Source organism: Plectropomus leopardus, chromosome 5, assembly GCF_008729295.1.
Source record: "Plectropomus leopardus isolate mb chromosome 5, YSFRI_Pleo_2.0, whole genome shotgun sequence".
Taxonomy (NCBI): Eukaryota; Metazoa; Chordata; class Actinopteri; order Perciformes; family Serranidae; genus Plectropomus; species Plectropomus leopardus.
Genome location: NC_056467.1, coordinates 37,396,724 through 37,413,207, shown reverse-complemented (window position 1 = coordinate 37,413,207; position 16,484 = coordinate 37,396,724). Strand labels below are relative to the sequence as shown.

The window sequence follows — 16,484 nt, the reverse complement described above, 5'->3', positions numbered from 1 at the left end:
TCTGAGATTATAAGGTTATACTTTTGCAACACCAAAATCAGATATCCTCCAAGTTTAAGAAGTTATGCATTTGCAAGAAAAAATGCTGAAATTCCCTCAAATTAAAGACACAAATTTACCAGAAAAACAAAACTGTTTTTTTCTACTTTATTCTGAAAGGTAGTAATTTTGCAACGATAGTCATTATTGTCTTTTAATGCAGTTTACTATGAACTAGACAACCTAAACCATTAACATTTGTTTTAGGTTATAAATGTGATTGAATTGCTTTTCTTTTTTTAAATCTCATTAATTTTATGACTTTAATCTCAGAGAATGTCTTTTTTTGCAAATGTATTATATTGTAATCAAGTTTTTATTGTAAAGTTATTAGCTAATCTCAGAAATTCTGAGACTTTATAATGTCAGAGAAAATTCAAGGTTTTGTCTTTGAAATTTGAGGGTTTTTTATTACTGTAAAGTTAGAATATCATCTCATAAAAAAATATATATTTTTTAAGTTTTTATCTCTTAAACTGTACTCTGCTTAAGATTTTCTGAAATTTATGTTAAGTAGAGATTAAGTAGAGTTACTTAAACTCTACTTAACTTAAATTTCAGAAAATCTTAAGTAGAGTACAGTCTGGGGTTTGCAAATTCATGACTTCGGTCTAAGAGAATGATCAAGATTTTTAATTCTTATTATCAAGTTTTTATTTTATTTTGTAGAACTACTCTAATACGCAGTTTAGGATTGCTACTTTCTACCAGGAAAGACAATATTAACAGGTCACATTCAAGTCTCATCTTGCATCTATGTTTATGGCTTCAATTGTACCTCACATATTTGCATAATTTTAGGAAAGGAAAAATCCCCCACTGCAAATCAGAACAGAACAGACATGTGGTCCTTTTAATTAAAACAACTGAAGTTTCCCAATTTCTTTCATCTTTTTATAATTTGATGCATCAGTGTTCAGCTAGAAACCCTAGACCTGGAGCCACACACACACACACACACACACACACACACACACACACACACACACACACACACACAGTCTGGCTGTTAATTTAGGGTAGAGAATCTCATTCCCAAACCTCCCACTCCTCCCTGACTGCAAACGCGTTTAGGAGAGTGTGACAGTTCAGAAAAAAAGTGTTCCCATGTGGCCTTGACAGCGTGCCAATGAGGAAGACTCATGGGATATGTTGTTCCTGAGTGCTTACAAAAATAATCATTGTTATTTCTTTGTTAAATATGTTAGATATTCAGACGTTAATATACAGAACAGAAGTAGAAAATGGACCTGTTGAGTAACACAGTCGTGCGAGTGAAACAGCAGCTGAACATTAGAGGGGGCAGGACTTGATCTTTCCATATGCTCTCACTCTCTCATACAACACTCTCGTCGAGTAACAGGCACTCTGTAACACAAGAGCTGCTACTCACTACGTTTAATGGAAACATGCTGTCGTGCATGTGTAATGTACAAGTCTCGAAAAACAGAAAGGTGCATCAGTGGTGGAAAAAAGTACTTAGATCATTTTCTTAAGTAAAAGTACCAACAGTGTAGAAATACTCTGTTTCGAGTAAAAAATCCAGAATTCAAAATCATACTGAAGTTAAAGTACATAAGTACTAGAATCAAAATAAAGTGCCAAAAGTAAAACTACTCATTAGTGTTGCACTGATGTGTTGATGTGACGTTGCATCAATAATGCTTACATGATACACACACGACACACACATATATATAAAGAGAGAGAGAGAGAGCTGATGTCAGCTTGTATAAGAAGAAAATATATATACAAAGAAGAGGTGTCAAAGAGATCACCTCATGCAGCACTTTCCTGCAGTTTTTTGTATTTATTCCTTCTCCTTTGTGATAACTGATAATCAGCACTGTTAGTTCCGATTGGAGGTGTAACACATATGTCATAAATAATGATGGACAGGTTGAAACAGAGGTGTTATGTACCCATAATATTAAAGAGCAATACTGTAATTACTCACTCACGCTCCATGGAGGAACTGCCAAAATACAGACAGGAGAATAAAAAGCACATCACACTTTGTTTCAACCCTGTTTCACTTTTGTGATTGTTCAGGAAAATCTCGGCTCCCACTTGCTGACATGCATGTGGGTTACCATGGTTACAAAATTATGTTGCATGGGTATACAGATCTCGTCCTATCCCATGACCAGTGGATAGATTTAGTAGAAATTTTGCTCTTGCTGCAATCACATATGTGCCATCACAAAATCTTTTTTGGTTTTTCTGTTTTGCTTTAACACCATTAAAGAATGTACCGGCATCTCTGGCTGTACAGTCTGCACCACAGTTCCATTGACAGATTTCACACCAGCCAAAAAGAAATCTAACCAAATTGGCAAATGCAACAGAGTTTGTTTTGAGCTGTGAACAGCTGTGAAGACTCTTGTACTATCTTATACCAAGTCAAGGTTATTTATCAAGTACTAAGGGGCAACATCCCCTAATTTAAGAATGCCATTGTGTTTTCTCCATTGCTAAGGAAAGTCCAATATAACATGAGCTACTCTCTCAAAGCGAGAAACCAGAAAAGTCTCACGCTTATGATGTAATAGGGTAGAGAGTCTGTTGCTGCTCCATTGACAATGAAGAGGAGCCTGATTTTGAATGTTGGATTTCTTTTAAAGACCAAAATGTGTTTTATTTGATGTATTTTATTGTTGTGATCTCAGTTATGGAATAGAAAATGTACCTTTTTTTAAAACATTCCCCTCTTCTTTTTCTTGACTTAGTTTATTGTTATATAGCAACCTGTGGGTTTTCTTCAGTTGTGTTTTTGTGTTTTCATTTGGACTGAGATTTCTATAGAACAGTGCTTGTGTGGACGGGAATTATTTAAAAACTTGTTTATAAAAGTACCTTTGAGCTTTTGCTGTTTTCTCGAGGCCTCACTGTCATCTATAATATATTTCCTAATTTATTGTCTGAGCAGCATCAGTCCTTATAATTTATGACATCACAAATTCAGTGAGTTTCAGTTATTCAGAGTTTCAGCACTCTTGGTTTGGGATTCTCAGGAGACTTTTTCATTCATTTCTTTTAGCGATATTTTTGGACTGACTTAGACCATAGGAATAAAATGTGAATTTTGAAAATGAGCATACTTCCCCTTTAAGATTTAATTTCTCTAAAATCCAAACTCCACCTTTAATATCTCCTTTGACCACAGCAACAAGAATGTGGTTACAGAGGCGACAGATACACATGCGTCGCATATCATAAACACCACAGTCTGCCATCAAAGACAGCACCTACAGTAATAAGGTGACCTTTGGGCCATAGCCAGTATGTGTGATGTCACTATCAGTTACCGTCAAAGCAGGAAATTGATTCACTTCGCAATTAAATCACTGAAAATTATTTGACATGAAACAGTTCTGGCAGCCAATTGCAAATGGATGTTCTCACTTCAATTATCAGACATTGCCATTTTAATGAAGTAAATTGAATTGACTGAACTGATGGAGAATCATTATTGACCTTTATGAGCATATTTGAATTTTTTTTTTTTTTTGGGGGGGGGTAGCAGTGGTGGTGGCAGGCCCCCACTGTTCAGCCTTTAGTTTAAATTATTAATAATGAAGTCGATAAAACTGACGTGTCTTATCCTGACAAAGTCATTTAATTAAAGAGAGTGAGATGCAAACTGGAATCCCTATGGGATTCAAACCAAAATTACCCCCAAGACTGCTCTCCTATCACATTCAGGTTCTCTCCTAGGTTTTAAATTACAATAGCGGATGACGCCAACAGACATCGGGTAAATATTTAAACTGGAACCGGAGTTGATGGAGAGCTATATGATAGGAGGAGAGGGGAAACAATTGTCCTTGTTTAATTTGTGTAAAAAGCACATTGTCTCTCCTATGTAGCCACAATCCTGTTTTAAAAAGTGTGTCAGTAATGTCCTGGTTTACGCCTCCTTCACTGACCTTCCAGTGTGTTTCTTAAGCTGTAAATGCTTATAGGTAAGAGGCTTTGGATGAGACTATCCCTCTCTATATCCTTCTTTCTCATTTTCTCTTCCTTTCAACCCCTCTCTCTTTCTCCCCCCTTCCTCTCAGTTTTTCTCCTACATCAATATTTTGTGGATTTAGCAGCATCTTTTGTATAATGAGTGATAGTTTGTGTAGGAGAAGCTTAAAGTAATAATCTGACATTTACACTGCATTTCAACTAATAAACACTCTGCCACATTCTGAATAAGGCGCAAAATTAATGAATTTAGTTTTTGTCGAGGACTCCAGAGTCACATGATGCATGACTGGGGAGCAGAAGCTGGCAGAGCGCTCTAATGGAGGCCACCGGATCAAGCCCCAGCAGAAGTTTGAGTCATCTGGTGGAAGCAGGTGGTGGGCGGCAGAGGTGCCTGAGAGACAAGATACTGAGACGGAGGAAAAATGGGGACTTTATTACGGGAATGAGAGAAACAGTTGGAGTGACTGACTTCATGAATGAGATGAGAGAGAACATGAGAGAGGAGGATGGACCAGAGCAAAAAGGCCAAATTCCAGTTTTTAATGCCGCTAATTAAAGACTCTGCTACGTGATCCGGAATCATTTTAAAGAGTTAACAAACCCCTTAAACCTGAGAAATGTGTGTGAAGCCTGACATCTAATGGTGAGAAACGGGCCATCTGCTCTCGCCTGGTCTTTGGCTCCAACAGAAGTCACCATCTGTTGCAGAGTAAAGGCCCAGGCACACCAGCATTCAAAATGTTGAAAACAGTTATTTTTAATAGAAATGTTGCAATCAGTGATGCGTTCACAGAGGCGAAAATAAATCTGCATGATTTCTTCACCTTCACCTTCATGTAAGTTTACTCAAAATGTATTAATTTACTGTGTAGCAATGTTCACTTCTACTTAATTCGCCTCTGATGGAGTATAAACTCCCGGACAGTTATGAGAGGAATCAAAAAGACCTAATATATTAATATGTCCCCAAATAAGCAATGTAAACTTACTGTCCTAACTAAATAAAATTTAACACTTGTAGATTGGTCCAGAAATGAGTCCCAAAACCAAGAAAATCAGTTAGCATTTTAGTACTCCCTTATCTCAAAGTCAGTGGGTTTCAGGTGCCTGAAATAAGTTCTGTTTTTTTTTTTCAGGATTAACATGGCATCATTTTAGTGGGAATTGTCATATATGTTATTTGTCTTTAGCCTAACAGTAACTTTTTATTTCTGGTTATTGCATTTACATTTCAAAAAATCAAAAAAAGTCGTGTTCATTTGTAAAGATCTCGTTGCGCAAAATGTGTAAGTATCACACACTTTTGTCTGCCGCAGAGCTTATTTTCTGCAATGACCCAAAATCCAATGGTGAAGTTCCATAGGCAACAACAGAAAAGCTAACTCATGAGACTGCCTACAGAAAGAAAATGTCAAATGTCAGAAATTACATAAAGTAATGTGTTCAAAAACACTTTGAAAAAATCATAAAATAGCATGTCCAATAAGATGTCTTTGTATAGCGCTTAAAAAAGTGTCAAAAAAAGTGACAGTATTGTAAAATCAAAGTATCGTAGATTGTTCAACAATTGATGAAAACATCAATAGTATAAGTCGTTCAGAAATTTATAAAAACATCATAATATACTATGTCATTCAAAAATGTATAAAAACATTACAGTATAGTATGTCATTCAAAATGTATAAAAACATTATAGCATAGTATGTTGTTCAAAAATCTATTAAAATGTCATAGGACAATATGTCATTCAAAAATTGATAAAAACATCATGCTATAGTATATGTTTCAAAACATGACAAAAACGACATACTATAATATGTTGTTCAAAAATTGATGAAAACATCATACTATAGCATATCATTTAAAAATTGATAAAAACATCAGTCCAAACATCATCAAAAATCTATATCTCTATCTCTATCTCATTTTGCCATATTATAATGTATAAAACTGAGATAGAGATAGAGATATAGATTTTTGATGATGTTTGGACTGATGTTTTTATCAATTTTTAAATGATATGCTATAGTATGATGTTTTCATCAATTTTTGAACAACATATTATAGTATGTCGTTTTTGTCATGTTTTGAAACATATACTATAGCATGATGTTTTTATCAATTTTTGAATGACATATTGTCCTATGACATTTTAATAGATTTTTGAACAACATACTATGCTATAATGTTTTTATACATTTTGAATGACATACTATACTGTAATGTTTTTATACATTTTTGAATGACATAGTATATTATGATGATGTTTTTTATAAATTTCTGAACGACTTATACTTGATGTTTTCATCAATTGTTGAACAATCTACGATACTTTGATTTTACGATACTGTCACTTTTTTTGACACTTTTTTAAGCGCTATACAAAGACATCTTATTGGACATGCTATTTTATGATTTTTTCAAAGTGTTTTTGAACACATTACTTTATGTAATTTCTGACATTTGACATTTTCTTTCTGTAGGCAGTCTCATGAGTTAGCTTTTCTGTTGTTGCCTATGGAACTTCACCATTGGATTTTGGGTCATTGCAGAAAATAAGCTCTGCGGCAGACAAAAGTGTGTGATACTTACACATTTTGCGCAACGAGATCTTTACAAATGAACACGACTTTTTTTGATTTTTTGAAATGTAAATGCAATAACCAGAAATAAAAAGTTACTCTTAGGCTAAAGACAAATAACATATATGACAATTCCCACTAAAATGATGCCATGTTAATCCTGAAAAAAAAAAACAGAACTTATTTCAGGCACCTGAAACCCACTGACTTTGAGATAAGGGAGTACTAAAATGCTAACTGATTTCTGGGTTTTGGGACTCATTTCTGGACCAATCTACAAGTGTTAAATTTTATTTAGTTAGGACAGTAAGTTTACATTGCTTATTTGGGGACATATTAATATATTAGGTCTTTTTGATTCCTCTCATAACTGTCCGGGAGTTTATACTCCATCAGAGGCGAATTAAGTAGAAGTGAACATTGCTACACAGTAAATTAATACATTTTGAGTAAACTTACATGAAGGTGAAGGTGAAGAAATCATGCAGATTTATTTTCGCCTCTGTGAACGCATCACTGATTGCAACATTTCTATTAAAAATAACTGTTTTCAACATTTTGAATGCTGGTGTGCCTGGGCCTTTACTCTGCAACAGATGGTGACTTCTGTTGGAGCCAAAGACCAGGCGAGAGCAGATGGCCCGTTTCTCACCATTAGATGTCAGGCTTCACACACATTTCTCAGGTTTAAGGGGTTTGTTAACTCTTTAAAATGATTCCGGATCACGTAGCAGAGTCTTTAATTAGCGGCATTAAAAACTGGAATTTGGCCTTTTTGCTCTGGTCCATCCTCCTCTCTCACGTTCTCTCTCATCTCATTCATGAAGTCAGTCACTCCAACTGTTTCTCTCATTCCCGTAATAAAGTCCCCATTTTTCCTCCGTCTCAGTATCTTGTCTCTCAGGCACCTCTGCCGCCCACCACCTGCTTCCACCAGATGACTCAAACTTCTGCTGGGGCTTGATCCGGTGGCCTCCATTAGAGCGCTCTGCCAGCTTCTGCTCCCCAGTCATGCATCATGTGACTCTGGAGTCCTCGACAAAAACTAAATTCATTAATTTTGCGCCTTATTCAGAATGTGGCAGAGTGTTTATTAGTTGAAATGCAGTGTAAATGTCAGATTATTACTTTAAGCTTCTCCTACACAAACTATCACTCATTATACAAAAGATGCTGCTAAATCCACAAAATATTGATGTAGGAGAAAAACTGAGAGGAAGGGGGGAGAAAGAGAGAGGGGTTGAAAGGGAGAGAAAATGAGAAAGAAGGATATAGAGAGGGATAGTCTCATCCAAAGCCTCTTACCTATAAGCATTTACAGCTTAAGAAACACACTGGAAGGTCAGTGAAGGAGGCGTAAACCAGGACATTACTGACACACTTTTTAAAACAGGATTGTGGCTACATAGGAGAGACAATGTGCTTTTTACACAAATTAAACAAGGACAATTGTTTCCCCTCTCCTCCTATCGTATAGCTCTCCATCGACTCCGGTTCCAGTTTAAATATTTACCCGATGTCTGTTGGCGTCATCCGCTATTGTAATTTAAAACCTAGGAGAGAACCTGAATGTGATAGGAGAGCAGTCTCGGGGGTAATTTTGGTTTGAATCCCATAGGGATTCTAGTTTGCATCTCACTCTCTTTAATTAAATGACTTTGTCAGGATAAGACACGTCAGTTTTATCGACTTCATTATTAATAATTTAAACTAAAGGCTGAACAGTGGGGGCCTGCCACCACCACTGCTACCCCCCCCCAAAAAAAAAAAAAAATTCAAATATGCTCATAAAGGTCAATAATGATTCTCCATCAGTTCAGTCAATTCAATTTACTTCATTAAAATGGCAATGTCTGATAATTGAAGTGAGAACATCCATTTGCAATTGGCTGCCAGAACTGTTTCATGTCAAATAATTTTCAGTGATTTAATTGCGAAGTGAATCAATTTCCTGCTTTGACGGTAACTGATAGTGACATCACACATACTGGCTATGGCCCAAAGGTCACCTTATTACTGTAGGTGCTGTCTTTGATGGCAGACTGTGGTGTTTATGATATGCGACGCATGTGTATCTGTCGCCTCTGTAACCACATTCTTATTGCTGTGGTCAAAGGAGATATTAAAGGTGGAGTTTGGATTTTAGAGAAATTAAATCTTAAAGGGGAAGTATGCTCATTTTCAAAATTCACATTTTATTCCTATGGTCTAAGTCAGTCCAAAAATATCGCTAAAAGAAATGAATGAAAAAGTCTCCTGAGAATCCCAAACCAAGAGTGCTGAAACTCTGAATAACTGAAACTCACTGAATTTGTGATGTCATAAATTATAAGGACTGATGCTGCTCAGACAATAAATTAGGAAATATATTATAGATGACAGTGAGGCCTCGAGAAAACAGCAAAAGCTCAAAGGTACTTTTATAAACAAGTTTTTAAATAATTCCCGTCCACACAAGCACTGTTCTATAGAAATCTCAGTCCAAATGAAAACACAAAAACACAACTGAAGAAAACCCACAGGTTGCTATATAACAATAAACTAAGTCAAGAAAAAGAAGAGGGGAATGTTTTAAATAAAGGTACATTTTCTATTCCATAACTGAGATCACAACAATAAAATACATCAAATAAAACACATTTTGGTCTTTAAAAGAAATCCAACATTCAAAATCAGGCTTCTCTTCATTGTCAATGGAGCAGCAACAGACTCTCTACCCTATTACATCATAAGCGTGAGACTTTTCTGGTTTCTCACTTTGAGAGAGTAGCTCATGTTATATTGGACTTTCCTTAGCAATGGAGAAAACACAATGGCATTCTTAAATTAGGGGATGTTGCCCCTTAGTACTTGATAAATAACCTTGACTTGGTATAAGATAGTACAAGAGTCTTCACAGCTGTTCACAGCTCAAAACAAACTCTGTTGCATTTGCCAATTTGGTTAGATTTCTTTTTGGCTGGTGTGAAATCTGTCAATGGAACTGTGGTGCAGACTGTACAGCCAGAGATGCTGGTACATTCTTTAATGGTGTTAAAGCAAAACAGAAAAACCAAAAAAGATTTTGTGATGGCACATATGTGATTGCAGCAAGAGCAAAATTTCTACTAAATCTATCCACTGGTCATGGGATAGGACGAGATCTGTATACCCGTGCAACATAATTTTGTAACCATGGTAACCCACATGCATGTCAGCAAGTGGGAGCCGAGATTTTTTCCTGAACAATCACAAAAGTGAAACAGGGTTGAAACAAAGTGTGATGTGCTTTTTATTCTCCTGTCTGTATTTTGGCAGTTCCTCCATGGAGCGTGAGTGAGTAATTACAGTATTGCTCTTTAATATTATGGGTACATAACACCTCTGTTTCAACCTGTCCATCATTATTTATGACATATGTGTTACACCTCCAATCGGAACTAACAGTGCTGATTATCAGTTATCACAAAGGAGAAGGAATAAATACAAAAAACTGCAGGAAAGTGCTGCATGAGGTGATCTCTTTGACACCTCTTCTTTGTATATATATTTTCTTCTTATACAAGCTGACATCAGCTCTCTCTCTCTCTCTTTATATATATGTGTGTGTCGTGTGTGTATCATGTAAGCATTATTGATGCAACGTCACATCAACACATCAGTGCAACACTAATGAGTAGTTTTACTTTTGGCACTTTATTTTGATTCTAGTACTTATGTACTTTAACTTCAGTATGATTTTGAATTCTGGATTTTTTACTCGAAACAGAGTATTTCTACACTGTTGGTACTTTTACTTAAGAAAATGATCTAAGTACTTTTTTCCACCACTGATGCACCTTTCTGTTTTTTCGAGACTTGTACATTACACATGCACGACAGCATGTTTCCATTAAACGTAGTGAGTAGCAGCTCTTGTGTTACAGAGTGCCTGTTACTCGACGAGAGTGTTGTATGAGAGAGTGAGAGCATATGGAAAGATCAAGTCCTGCCCCCTCTAATGTTCAGCTGCTGTTTCACTCGCACGACTGTGTTACTCAACAGGTCCATTTTCTACTTCTGTTCTGTATATTAACGTCTGAATATATCATCGTTTTTAACAAAGAAATAACAATGATTATTTTTGTAAGCACTCAGGAACAACATATCCCATGAGTCTTCCTCATTGGCACGCTGTCAAGGCCACATGGGAACACTTTTTTTCTGAACTGTCACACTCTCCTAAACGCGTTTGCAGTCAGGGAGGAGTGGGAGGTTTGGGAATGAGATTCTCTACCCTAAATTAACAGCCAGACTGTGTGTGTGTGTGTGTGTGTGTGTGTGTGTGTGTGTGTGTGTGTGTGTGTGTGTGTGCTCCAGGTCTAGGGTTTCTAGCTGAACACTGATGCATCAAATTATAAAAAGATGAAAGAAATTGGGAAACTTCAGTTGTTTTAATTAAAAGGACCACATGTCTGTTCTGTTCTGATTTGCAGTGGGGGATTTTTCCTTTCCTAAAATTATGCAAATATGTGAGGTACAATTGAAGCCATAAACATAGATGCAAGATGAGACTTGAATGTGACCTGTTAATATTGTCTTTCCTGGTAGAAAGTAGCAATCCTAAACTGCGTATTAGAGTAGTTCTACAAAATAAAATAAAAACTCGATAATAAGAATTAAAAATCTTGATCATTCTCTTAGACCGAAGTCATGAATTTGCAAACCCCAGACTGTACTCTACTTAAGATTTTCTGAAATTTAAGTTAAGTAGAGTTTAAGTAACTCTACTTAATCTCTACTTAACATAAATTTCAGAAAATCTTAAGCAGAGTACAGTTTAAGAGATAAAAACTTAAAAAATATATATTTTTTTATGAGATGATATTCTAACTTTACAGTAATAAAAACCCCTCAAATTTCAAAGACAAAACCTTGAATTTTCTCTGACATTATAAAGTCTCAGAATTTCTGAGATTAGCTAATAACTTTACAATAAAAACTTGATTACAATATAATACATTTGCAAAAAAAGACATTCTCTGAGATTAAAGTCATAAAATTAATGAGATTTAAAAAAAGAAAAGCAGTTCAATCACATTTATAACCTAAAACAAATGTTAATGGTTTAGGTTGTCTAGTTCATAGTAAACTGCATTAAAAGACAATAATGACTATCGTTGCAAAATTACTACCTTTCAGAATAAAGTAGAAAAAAACAGTTTTGTTTTTCTGGTAAATTTGTGTCTTTAATTTGAGGGAATTTCAGCATTTTTTCTTGCAAATGCATAACTTCTTAAACTTGGAGGATATCTGATTTTGGTGTTGCAAAAGTATAACCTTATAATCTCAGAGAATATCAGAGTTTTTATCATGAAAATGTATTTTTTTTTTATTTTCTGAAACTGCAATGCCCCCCGCCCCCGTGCTAAATATACAAAGATCAAGTAAAGAATATTTCCTCGGTATAATAAAAGTATAATTCTGGTATATATGTACATAAAACACGCTTCACATTTCCAATTTTCATTTTATCCCTTTTTATTTTACACAACATAACAACACAGTACATGTTGTCTTTTTCTGTACAGAAGCTTTCCGGGACCTTGTGACCAACGTCAGTGAAAAGCTCACAGGGTTTTTATGTTCTTTTTTTTTTTTATTCTTCCCTTTAAAAAATATCAATTTCATAAGAGGTCCATTAAAGTCTTCATCTGGTTGTTGCTTTTCGTCTCAGTTTGTGTCTGTCTGTATGTCAAGAAACGTCTGTCCTCCTCAGTAGGTAAGAAAGGCTATGTGTGAAATCTTTCTCTTCCTTTTGTCTGTCCCCCTCCGTCCTAATCCCTCGTTCAGGGAGTAATGGTGGAGTCCTAAATCCGGTTATGTCATCTGTCAGAGGGTCTGTTAGTGCAAAAGAAGGCACCGACTGCTGTTCTCTTGCCGTGGTATGGACACACACTACCTGTGGGCGTGTGAAGGTAAGAATGGTGTGCTTTGCAGTTCTTGTATTGTATTTTTTTTTTAAATTCCTCTTTTTTCCTGTAATAATTCCCTTTTCGTGGTATTGTCAGATAAGGTGAGCGTGAATCGGGAAATGACGTGGCGAGCCCATTGTCTTGTTTTGTTTTGTGCTATAAAGTGGAACCAACGAGACAACTTGAGGACGCTACGAGACAAAGCGAGTTTGCTCTCTCGCCAACCGCAAAACAGATAGGAAACTGTCAGAGTGAAAAAAGCTGTAAACTGAATACAAAGAAATGTGGAGAAAACAAATATGAAAATAATAATAAAAAAAAGTCTGAAAAAGAAAAACTTATGCTCACGCTTACACCCAGAAGCACACCTCTCACACAGCTATAAACAAAGGTTCCAACGTGAACACACACACACACACACACACACACACTGTACACACCAAAAACACACATCCTAAACAGCAACATTCACACACACACACACACACACCTTTACCTTCACTCACACACCTCTCTAGACAAATTCAAACCAACACACACACACACACACATACAAAAGATAAACAATAATGGATAAACCAAAGTTTATGTCATGGTCTGGTTCCAGTTCAAACCGTGCTTTCTAAGATCCAGTCTGAATCGCACCTCCCTTTGTCCGAGTCTCCGTCCCCGTCTTTCGGGAGCAGCATCCCGCTCATTGATTGGCTCCTTTTGTTCCGCAATATGCGCCCTATTTTGGGTGCTCCTCCTGCCCCCTGATTGGAGGAGTGAGTCTTTGAGCCTCCTTCACTGAGCGAGTACCTCCTCCTCGCCCTGCTCCTTCCAACCTCCTCCGCAGGGAGAGTCTGGTACTTGGCGGAGCTAGAGGTGGAGGCGCGGGGAGCCCTGCGAAGAATGGGCGTCTCTCGAAATCGGATGGAGGGGACGGGGCTCGGGGAGGCAAGAGGGCTGGAGAAAGGGGAATGGGTGAAGGGAAGCGGGGTTTGGTTGAGGGAGGTGGAGTTGTTGCGGTTGGTGTTGAGATTCTCCAGAGGTGTGGAGGGGAGGAGAGTGGAGGAGGCGGTGGAGAAGGAGGAGGAAGGAGGGCGAGGGGAGGAGGAGGGGAGGTTTTCGGGAGCAGCCGAGGCGTTGGAGCAAGACGAGCCTGGCTTACTCGGAGCAGGCTTCCGCTTTGGCTTGGTGAGTGAGCCGGTGGCGCCAGTGGGCGACGAGACGCCAGCTTGAGCTCGCTCTTCACCCGCTTTCTCCCGCTCCTCGGCTCCAGCTGTTGGGCTCCTGGCTGCCCAAGGCTGGCTGAGAACTGACGTGGTCGTGGAGCAGTCGGGCAGGGATGAGTCGGACGACTGAGTCATCGTATCCTTGCCCCCTCCTCCTCCCCCTGCTCCTCCTGCTGCGCTCCTCTTCTTTGTGCCTCCTGAGAGGTCGTCTAATCCGATTGAGCCGTGTTTGGAGGAGCTGGGAGTCACAGTGCATCCCTGGGACTGCTGCCCGTTGGTCTGTGAGTGAACGTTGGTCATCGACAATGAAACACCTTTACCCCCCTCACCAGGGTTACACACCTGAGGAAAACACAGATGCAATAACGGGTTTCCTGTCATACTGAAATGTTTATGCACAAATGCTTTCACATACAGCTCAGCTATGCAAAAAGTCACAACATATTTTTTGTCTGAATCATGACCTGAGCCAAGGAAGTTAGAATGCCCCATTAGGTGATTTGGAAACATTAACAAAACAAACAAAACTAACAACAACAACAAAATATGAACCTCAGCCTTATCTGTCTAAAGCCTTCTTAATCCTGCAGAAAATAGATGTTCTGTTTTTGGAGCTGAACCATTTATTAGGAGTGCTGCTGAAATCTGTTCGGTTGTGCACTGCACCACACTCTCGGAGTGCAGAGCATATGTCTGGGCAAAGATGGAGCAGCAGAACATCATGTGCTGTGAAAGTGAAACTTAACTATTCATTCTGCTGGGTCTAAAAGCTTGCTGTCAGTTATAGACCCTGCAAGTCACAAATTGCTGCTGGGGGGGGAACAAAAACTTTCACAAAGGGCTCCATCTGTGCTGTGTTCATGGAGCCCCCCAAAAAGTCAGAATTTAGAAAGGGAACACAGAATGATACAAAGGGACACATGCATGTTCTGTTGCAATTGGTGTTGATATTGTTCATATTATCTGACCCTACCATCTCGTGTCTAGTATCTTTTGATTCATGATGTCCGCTTGTGGACAGTCCATTACATGTTTATTTCTACCTTAAATCTAATTTAGTAAAAAAATGTGTTTTAAAATTTACACTGTTTGCAGATCTTTAACTTACTTTCACTAATCATAGGTGTACATGACGTTCATTTTTAACTTCTACCACGAGATCAGGCTGGGCAATATATTGATACTATAGCTATATAATAACACTGGACTAGATATCATTTTAGATTTTTATTATCCTAATATCATAAACAATGTCTTTTCCTGGTTTTAAAAGCTGCATTACAGTGAAGTGGTTGTTCTTCCTTTATCAACAATCATTATATAAAGATTGCTGATGTTATTTATCTAATTTCAGTACATAAATATTTTGTGAAAGCATCAACAGTCAACCCTGTAACATCATTGTAATATTGATATCATGGTCTTTGGTCAAAAAATATTTTGGTATTAGATTTTCTCCATATCACCCAGCCACAGTATGAGGTAACTAGAGGTTATGGGAGCCCATCACTGATATGAAAACAACACGAATAACAAAAACAAACAAACAAAAAAAAAAATACTTATGATTAGTCAAAATGATATTGGAGGCAAACAAGAATGACTTACAGGGCTACCAGTCGCCCAGTGGTAAAGGAGCATACCATAAAACTTAACTGTAATGCACCTTTAGCTCCTTATGCTATTAATTTGCAGTCATGGTAAAATGCAAAGGGATTTCTAAATATAAAAGACATTTCATCTCTTGACATTGCCTAATTTTCGGTATCTTTTTATATTTTTATTATTCCAAACTTTTCATGATTTTGTTTTTTTTTCCTGTGCAATGGACTTCCATACAAAAGTCAATGACACATGATAGTCATGTTTAAATATATTTGGCAGCATGCCGTGCTATACTGTATGGTCAAAAATGTGTTGTAAGTGCTTTGCAGTCAGTCAGTAGACCATATGGCCATCACGAAAATAAAGCCAACCTTCCCGCTTAATAAAAAGCTATTTCCTCTTATTCCCTCTCATTTCTGTACAGTGTAGATTAAGTGAGACAGACAGGGACCCACCTTGTACCGGATCATCAGGATGATGATGAAAACGAGCACCGAAGCCACTATTATCCCTCCGATGATGATGATCATAGTCCCGCCGAGGAACTGAGACTGCATAAAATGACACCTCATATACTCTGACTCGGTGGTGAACTGCACACAGCCGACCACGCGTGTTGCTGTCAGAGAGGTGATGACATCATCGTAGATGGCCAGCACGCAGAGGTCGTACTGAGTCCCTGCTGCCAGGTTGTTGACCAGGAAGTTCTTGCTAGATGGAGGGATCATTCTGTGGCAGAGGAGAGGGTTGGAGAGCAAGGGGAGGCAATAAATGTTTAATCTTTCAACAGAACTAAACCCACTTTGAGGAGGTGCAATGCACAATAATTAGGAAATACACTGGTAACATGATGGTCTTTATTCCTGCTTGGACCAATTATGTTAGATCACTGAGCTCTGGATGTCCTCAAACCATATTAACCTCTTTAGAGGCTGCTATTGCTTTGAACAAACAAACTCTCTGTGTCATCACATTCACCCATACCCTGCCCATAGCCGTTAGTAGATCCTCACAGGATGCTGATTGGTCTCTACCACAGCAGGGTTGGAAATAAGTACACCCTTAGTGTTTTAATGCAGGTGAATTCAATCAATTTACCAGCCATGGTGACAGGCAAGCAAAGGGGCATTAAA

General features: G+C 37.7%; 1 protein-coding gene across 1 annotated transcript; it reads right to left on the bottom strand.

The window, feature by feature from the left end:
* Positions 1 to 12,099: 12,099 nt before the first annotated feature.
* On the bottom strand, positions 12,100 to 16,246 carry LOC121943710 (leucine-rich repeat and fibronectin type-III domain-containing protein 5-like). The gene is made up of 2 exons (XM_042487300.1): positions 15,807 to 16,246; positions 12,100 to 14,088 (listed from the first exon to the last, which is right to left on the bottom strand). The coding sequence occupies exons 1-2, from the start codon at positions 16,077 to 16,079 to the stop codon at positions 13,138 to 13,140; spliced, it is 1,224 nt and encodes a 407-aa protein (XP_042343234.1). The 5' UTR covers positions 16,080 to 16,246; the 3' UTR covers positions 12,100 to 13,137.
* Between the last annotated feature and the right edge of the window lie 238 nt (positions 16,247 to 16,484).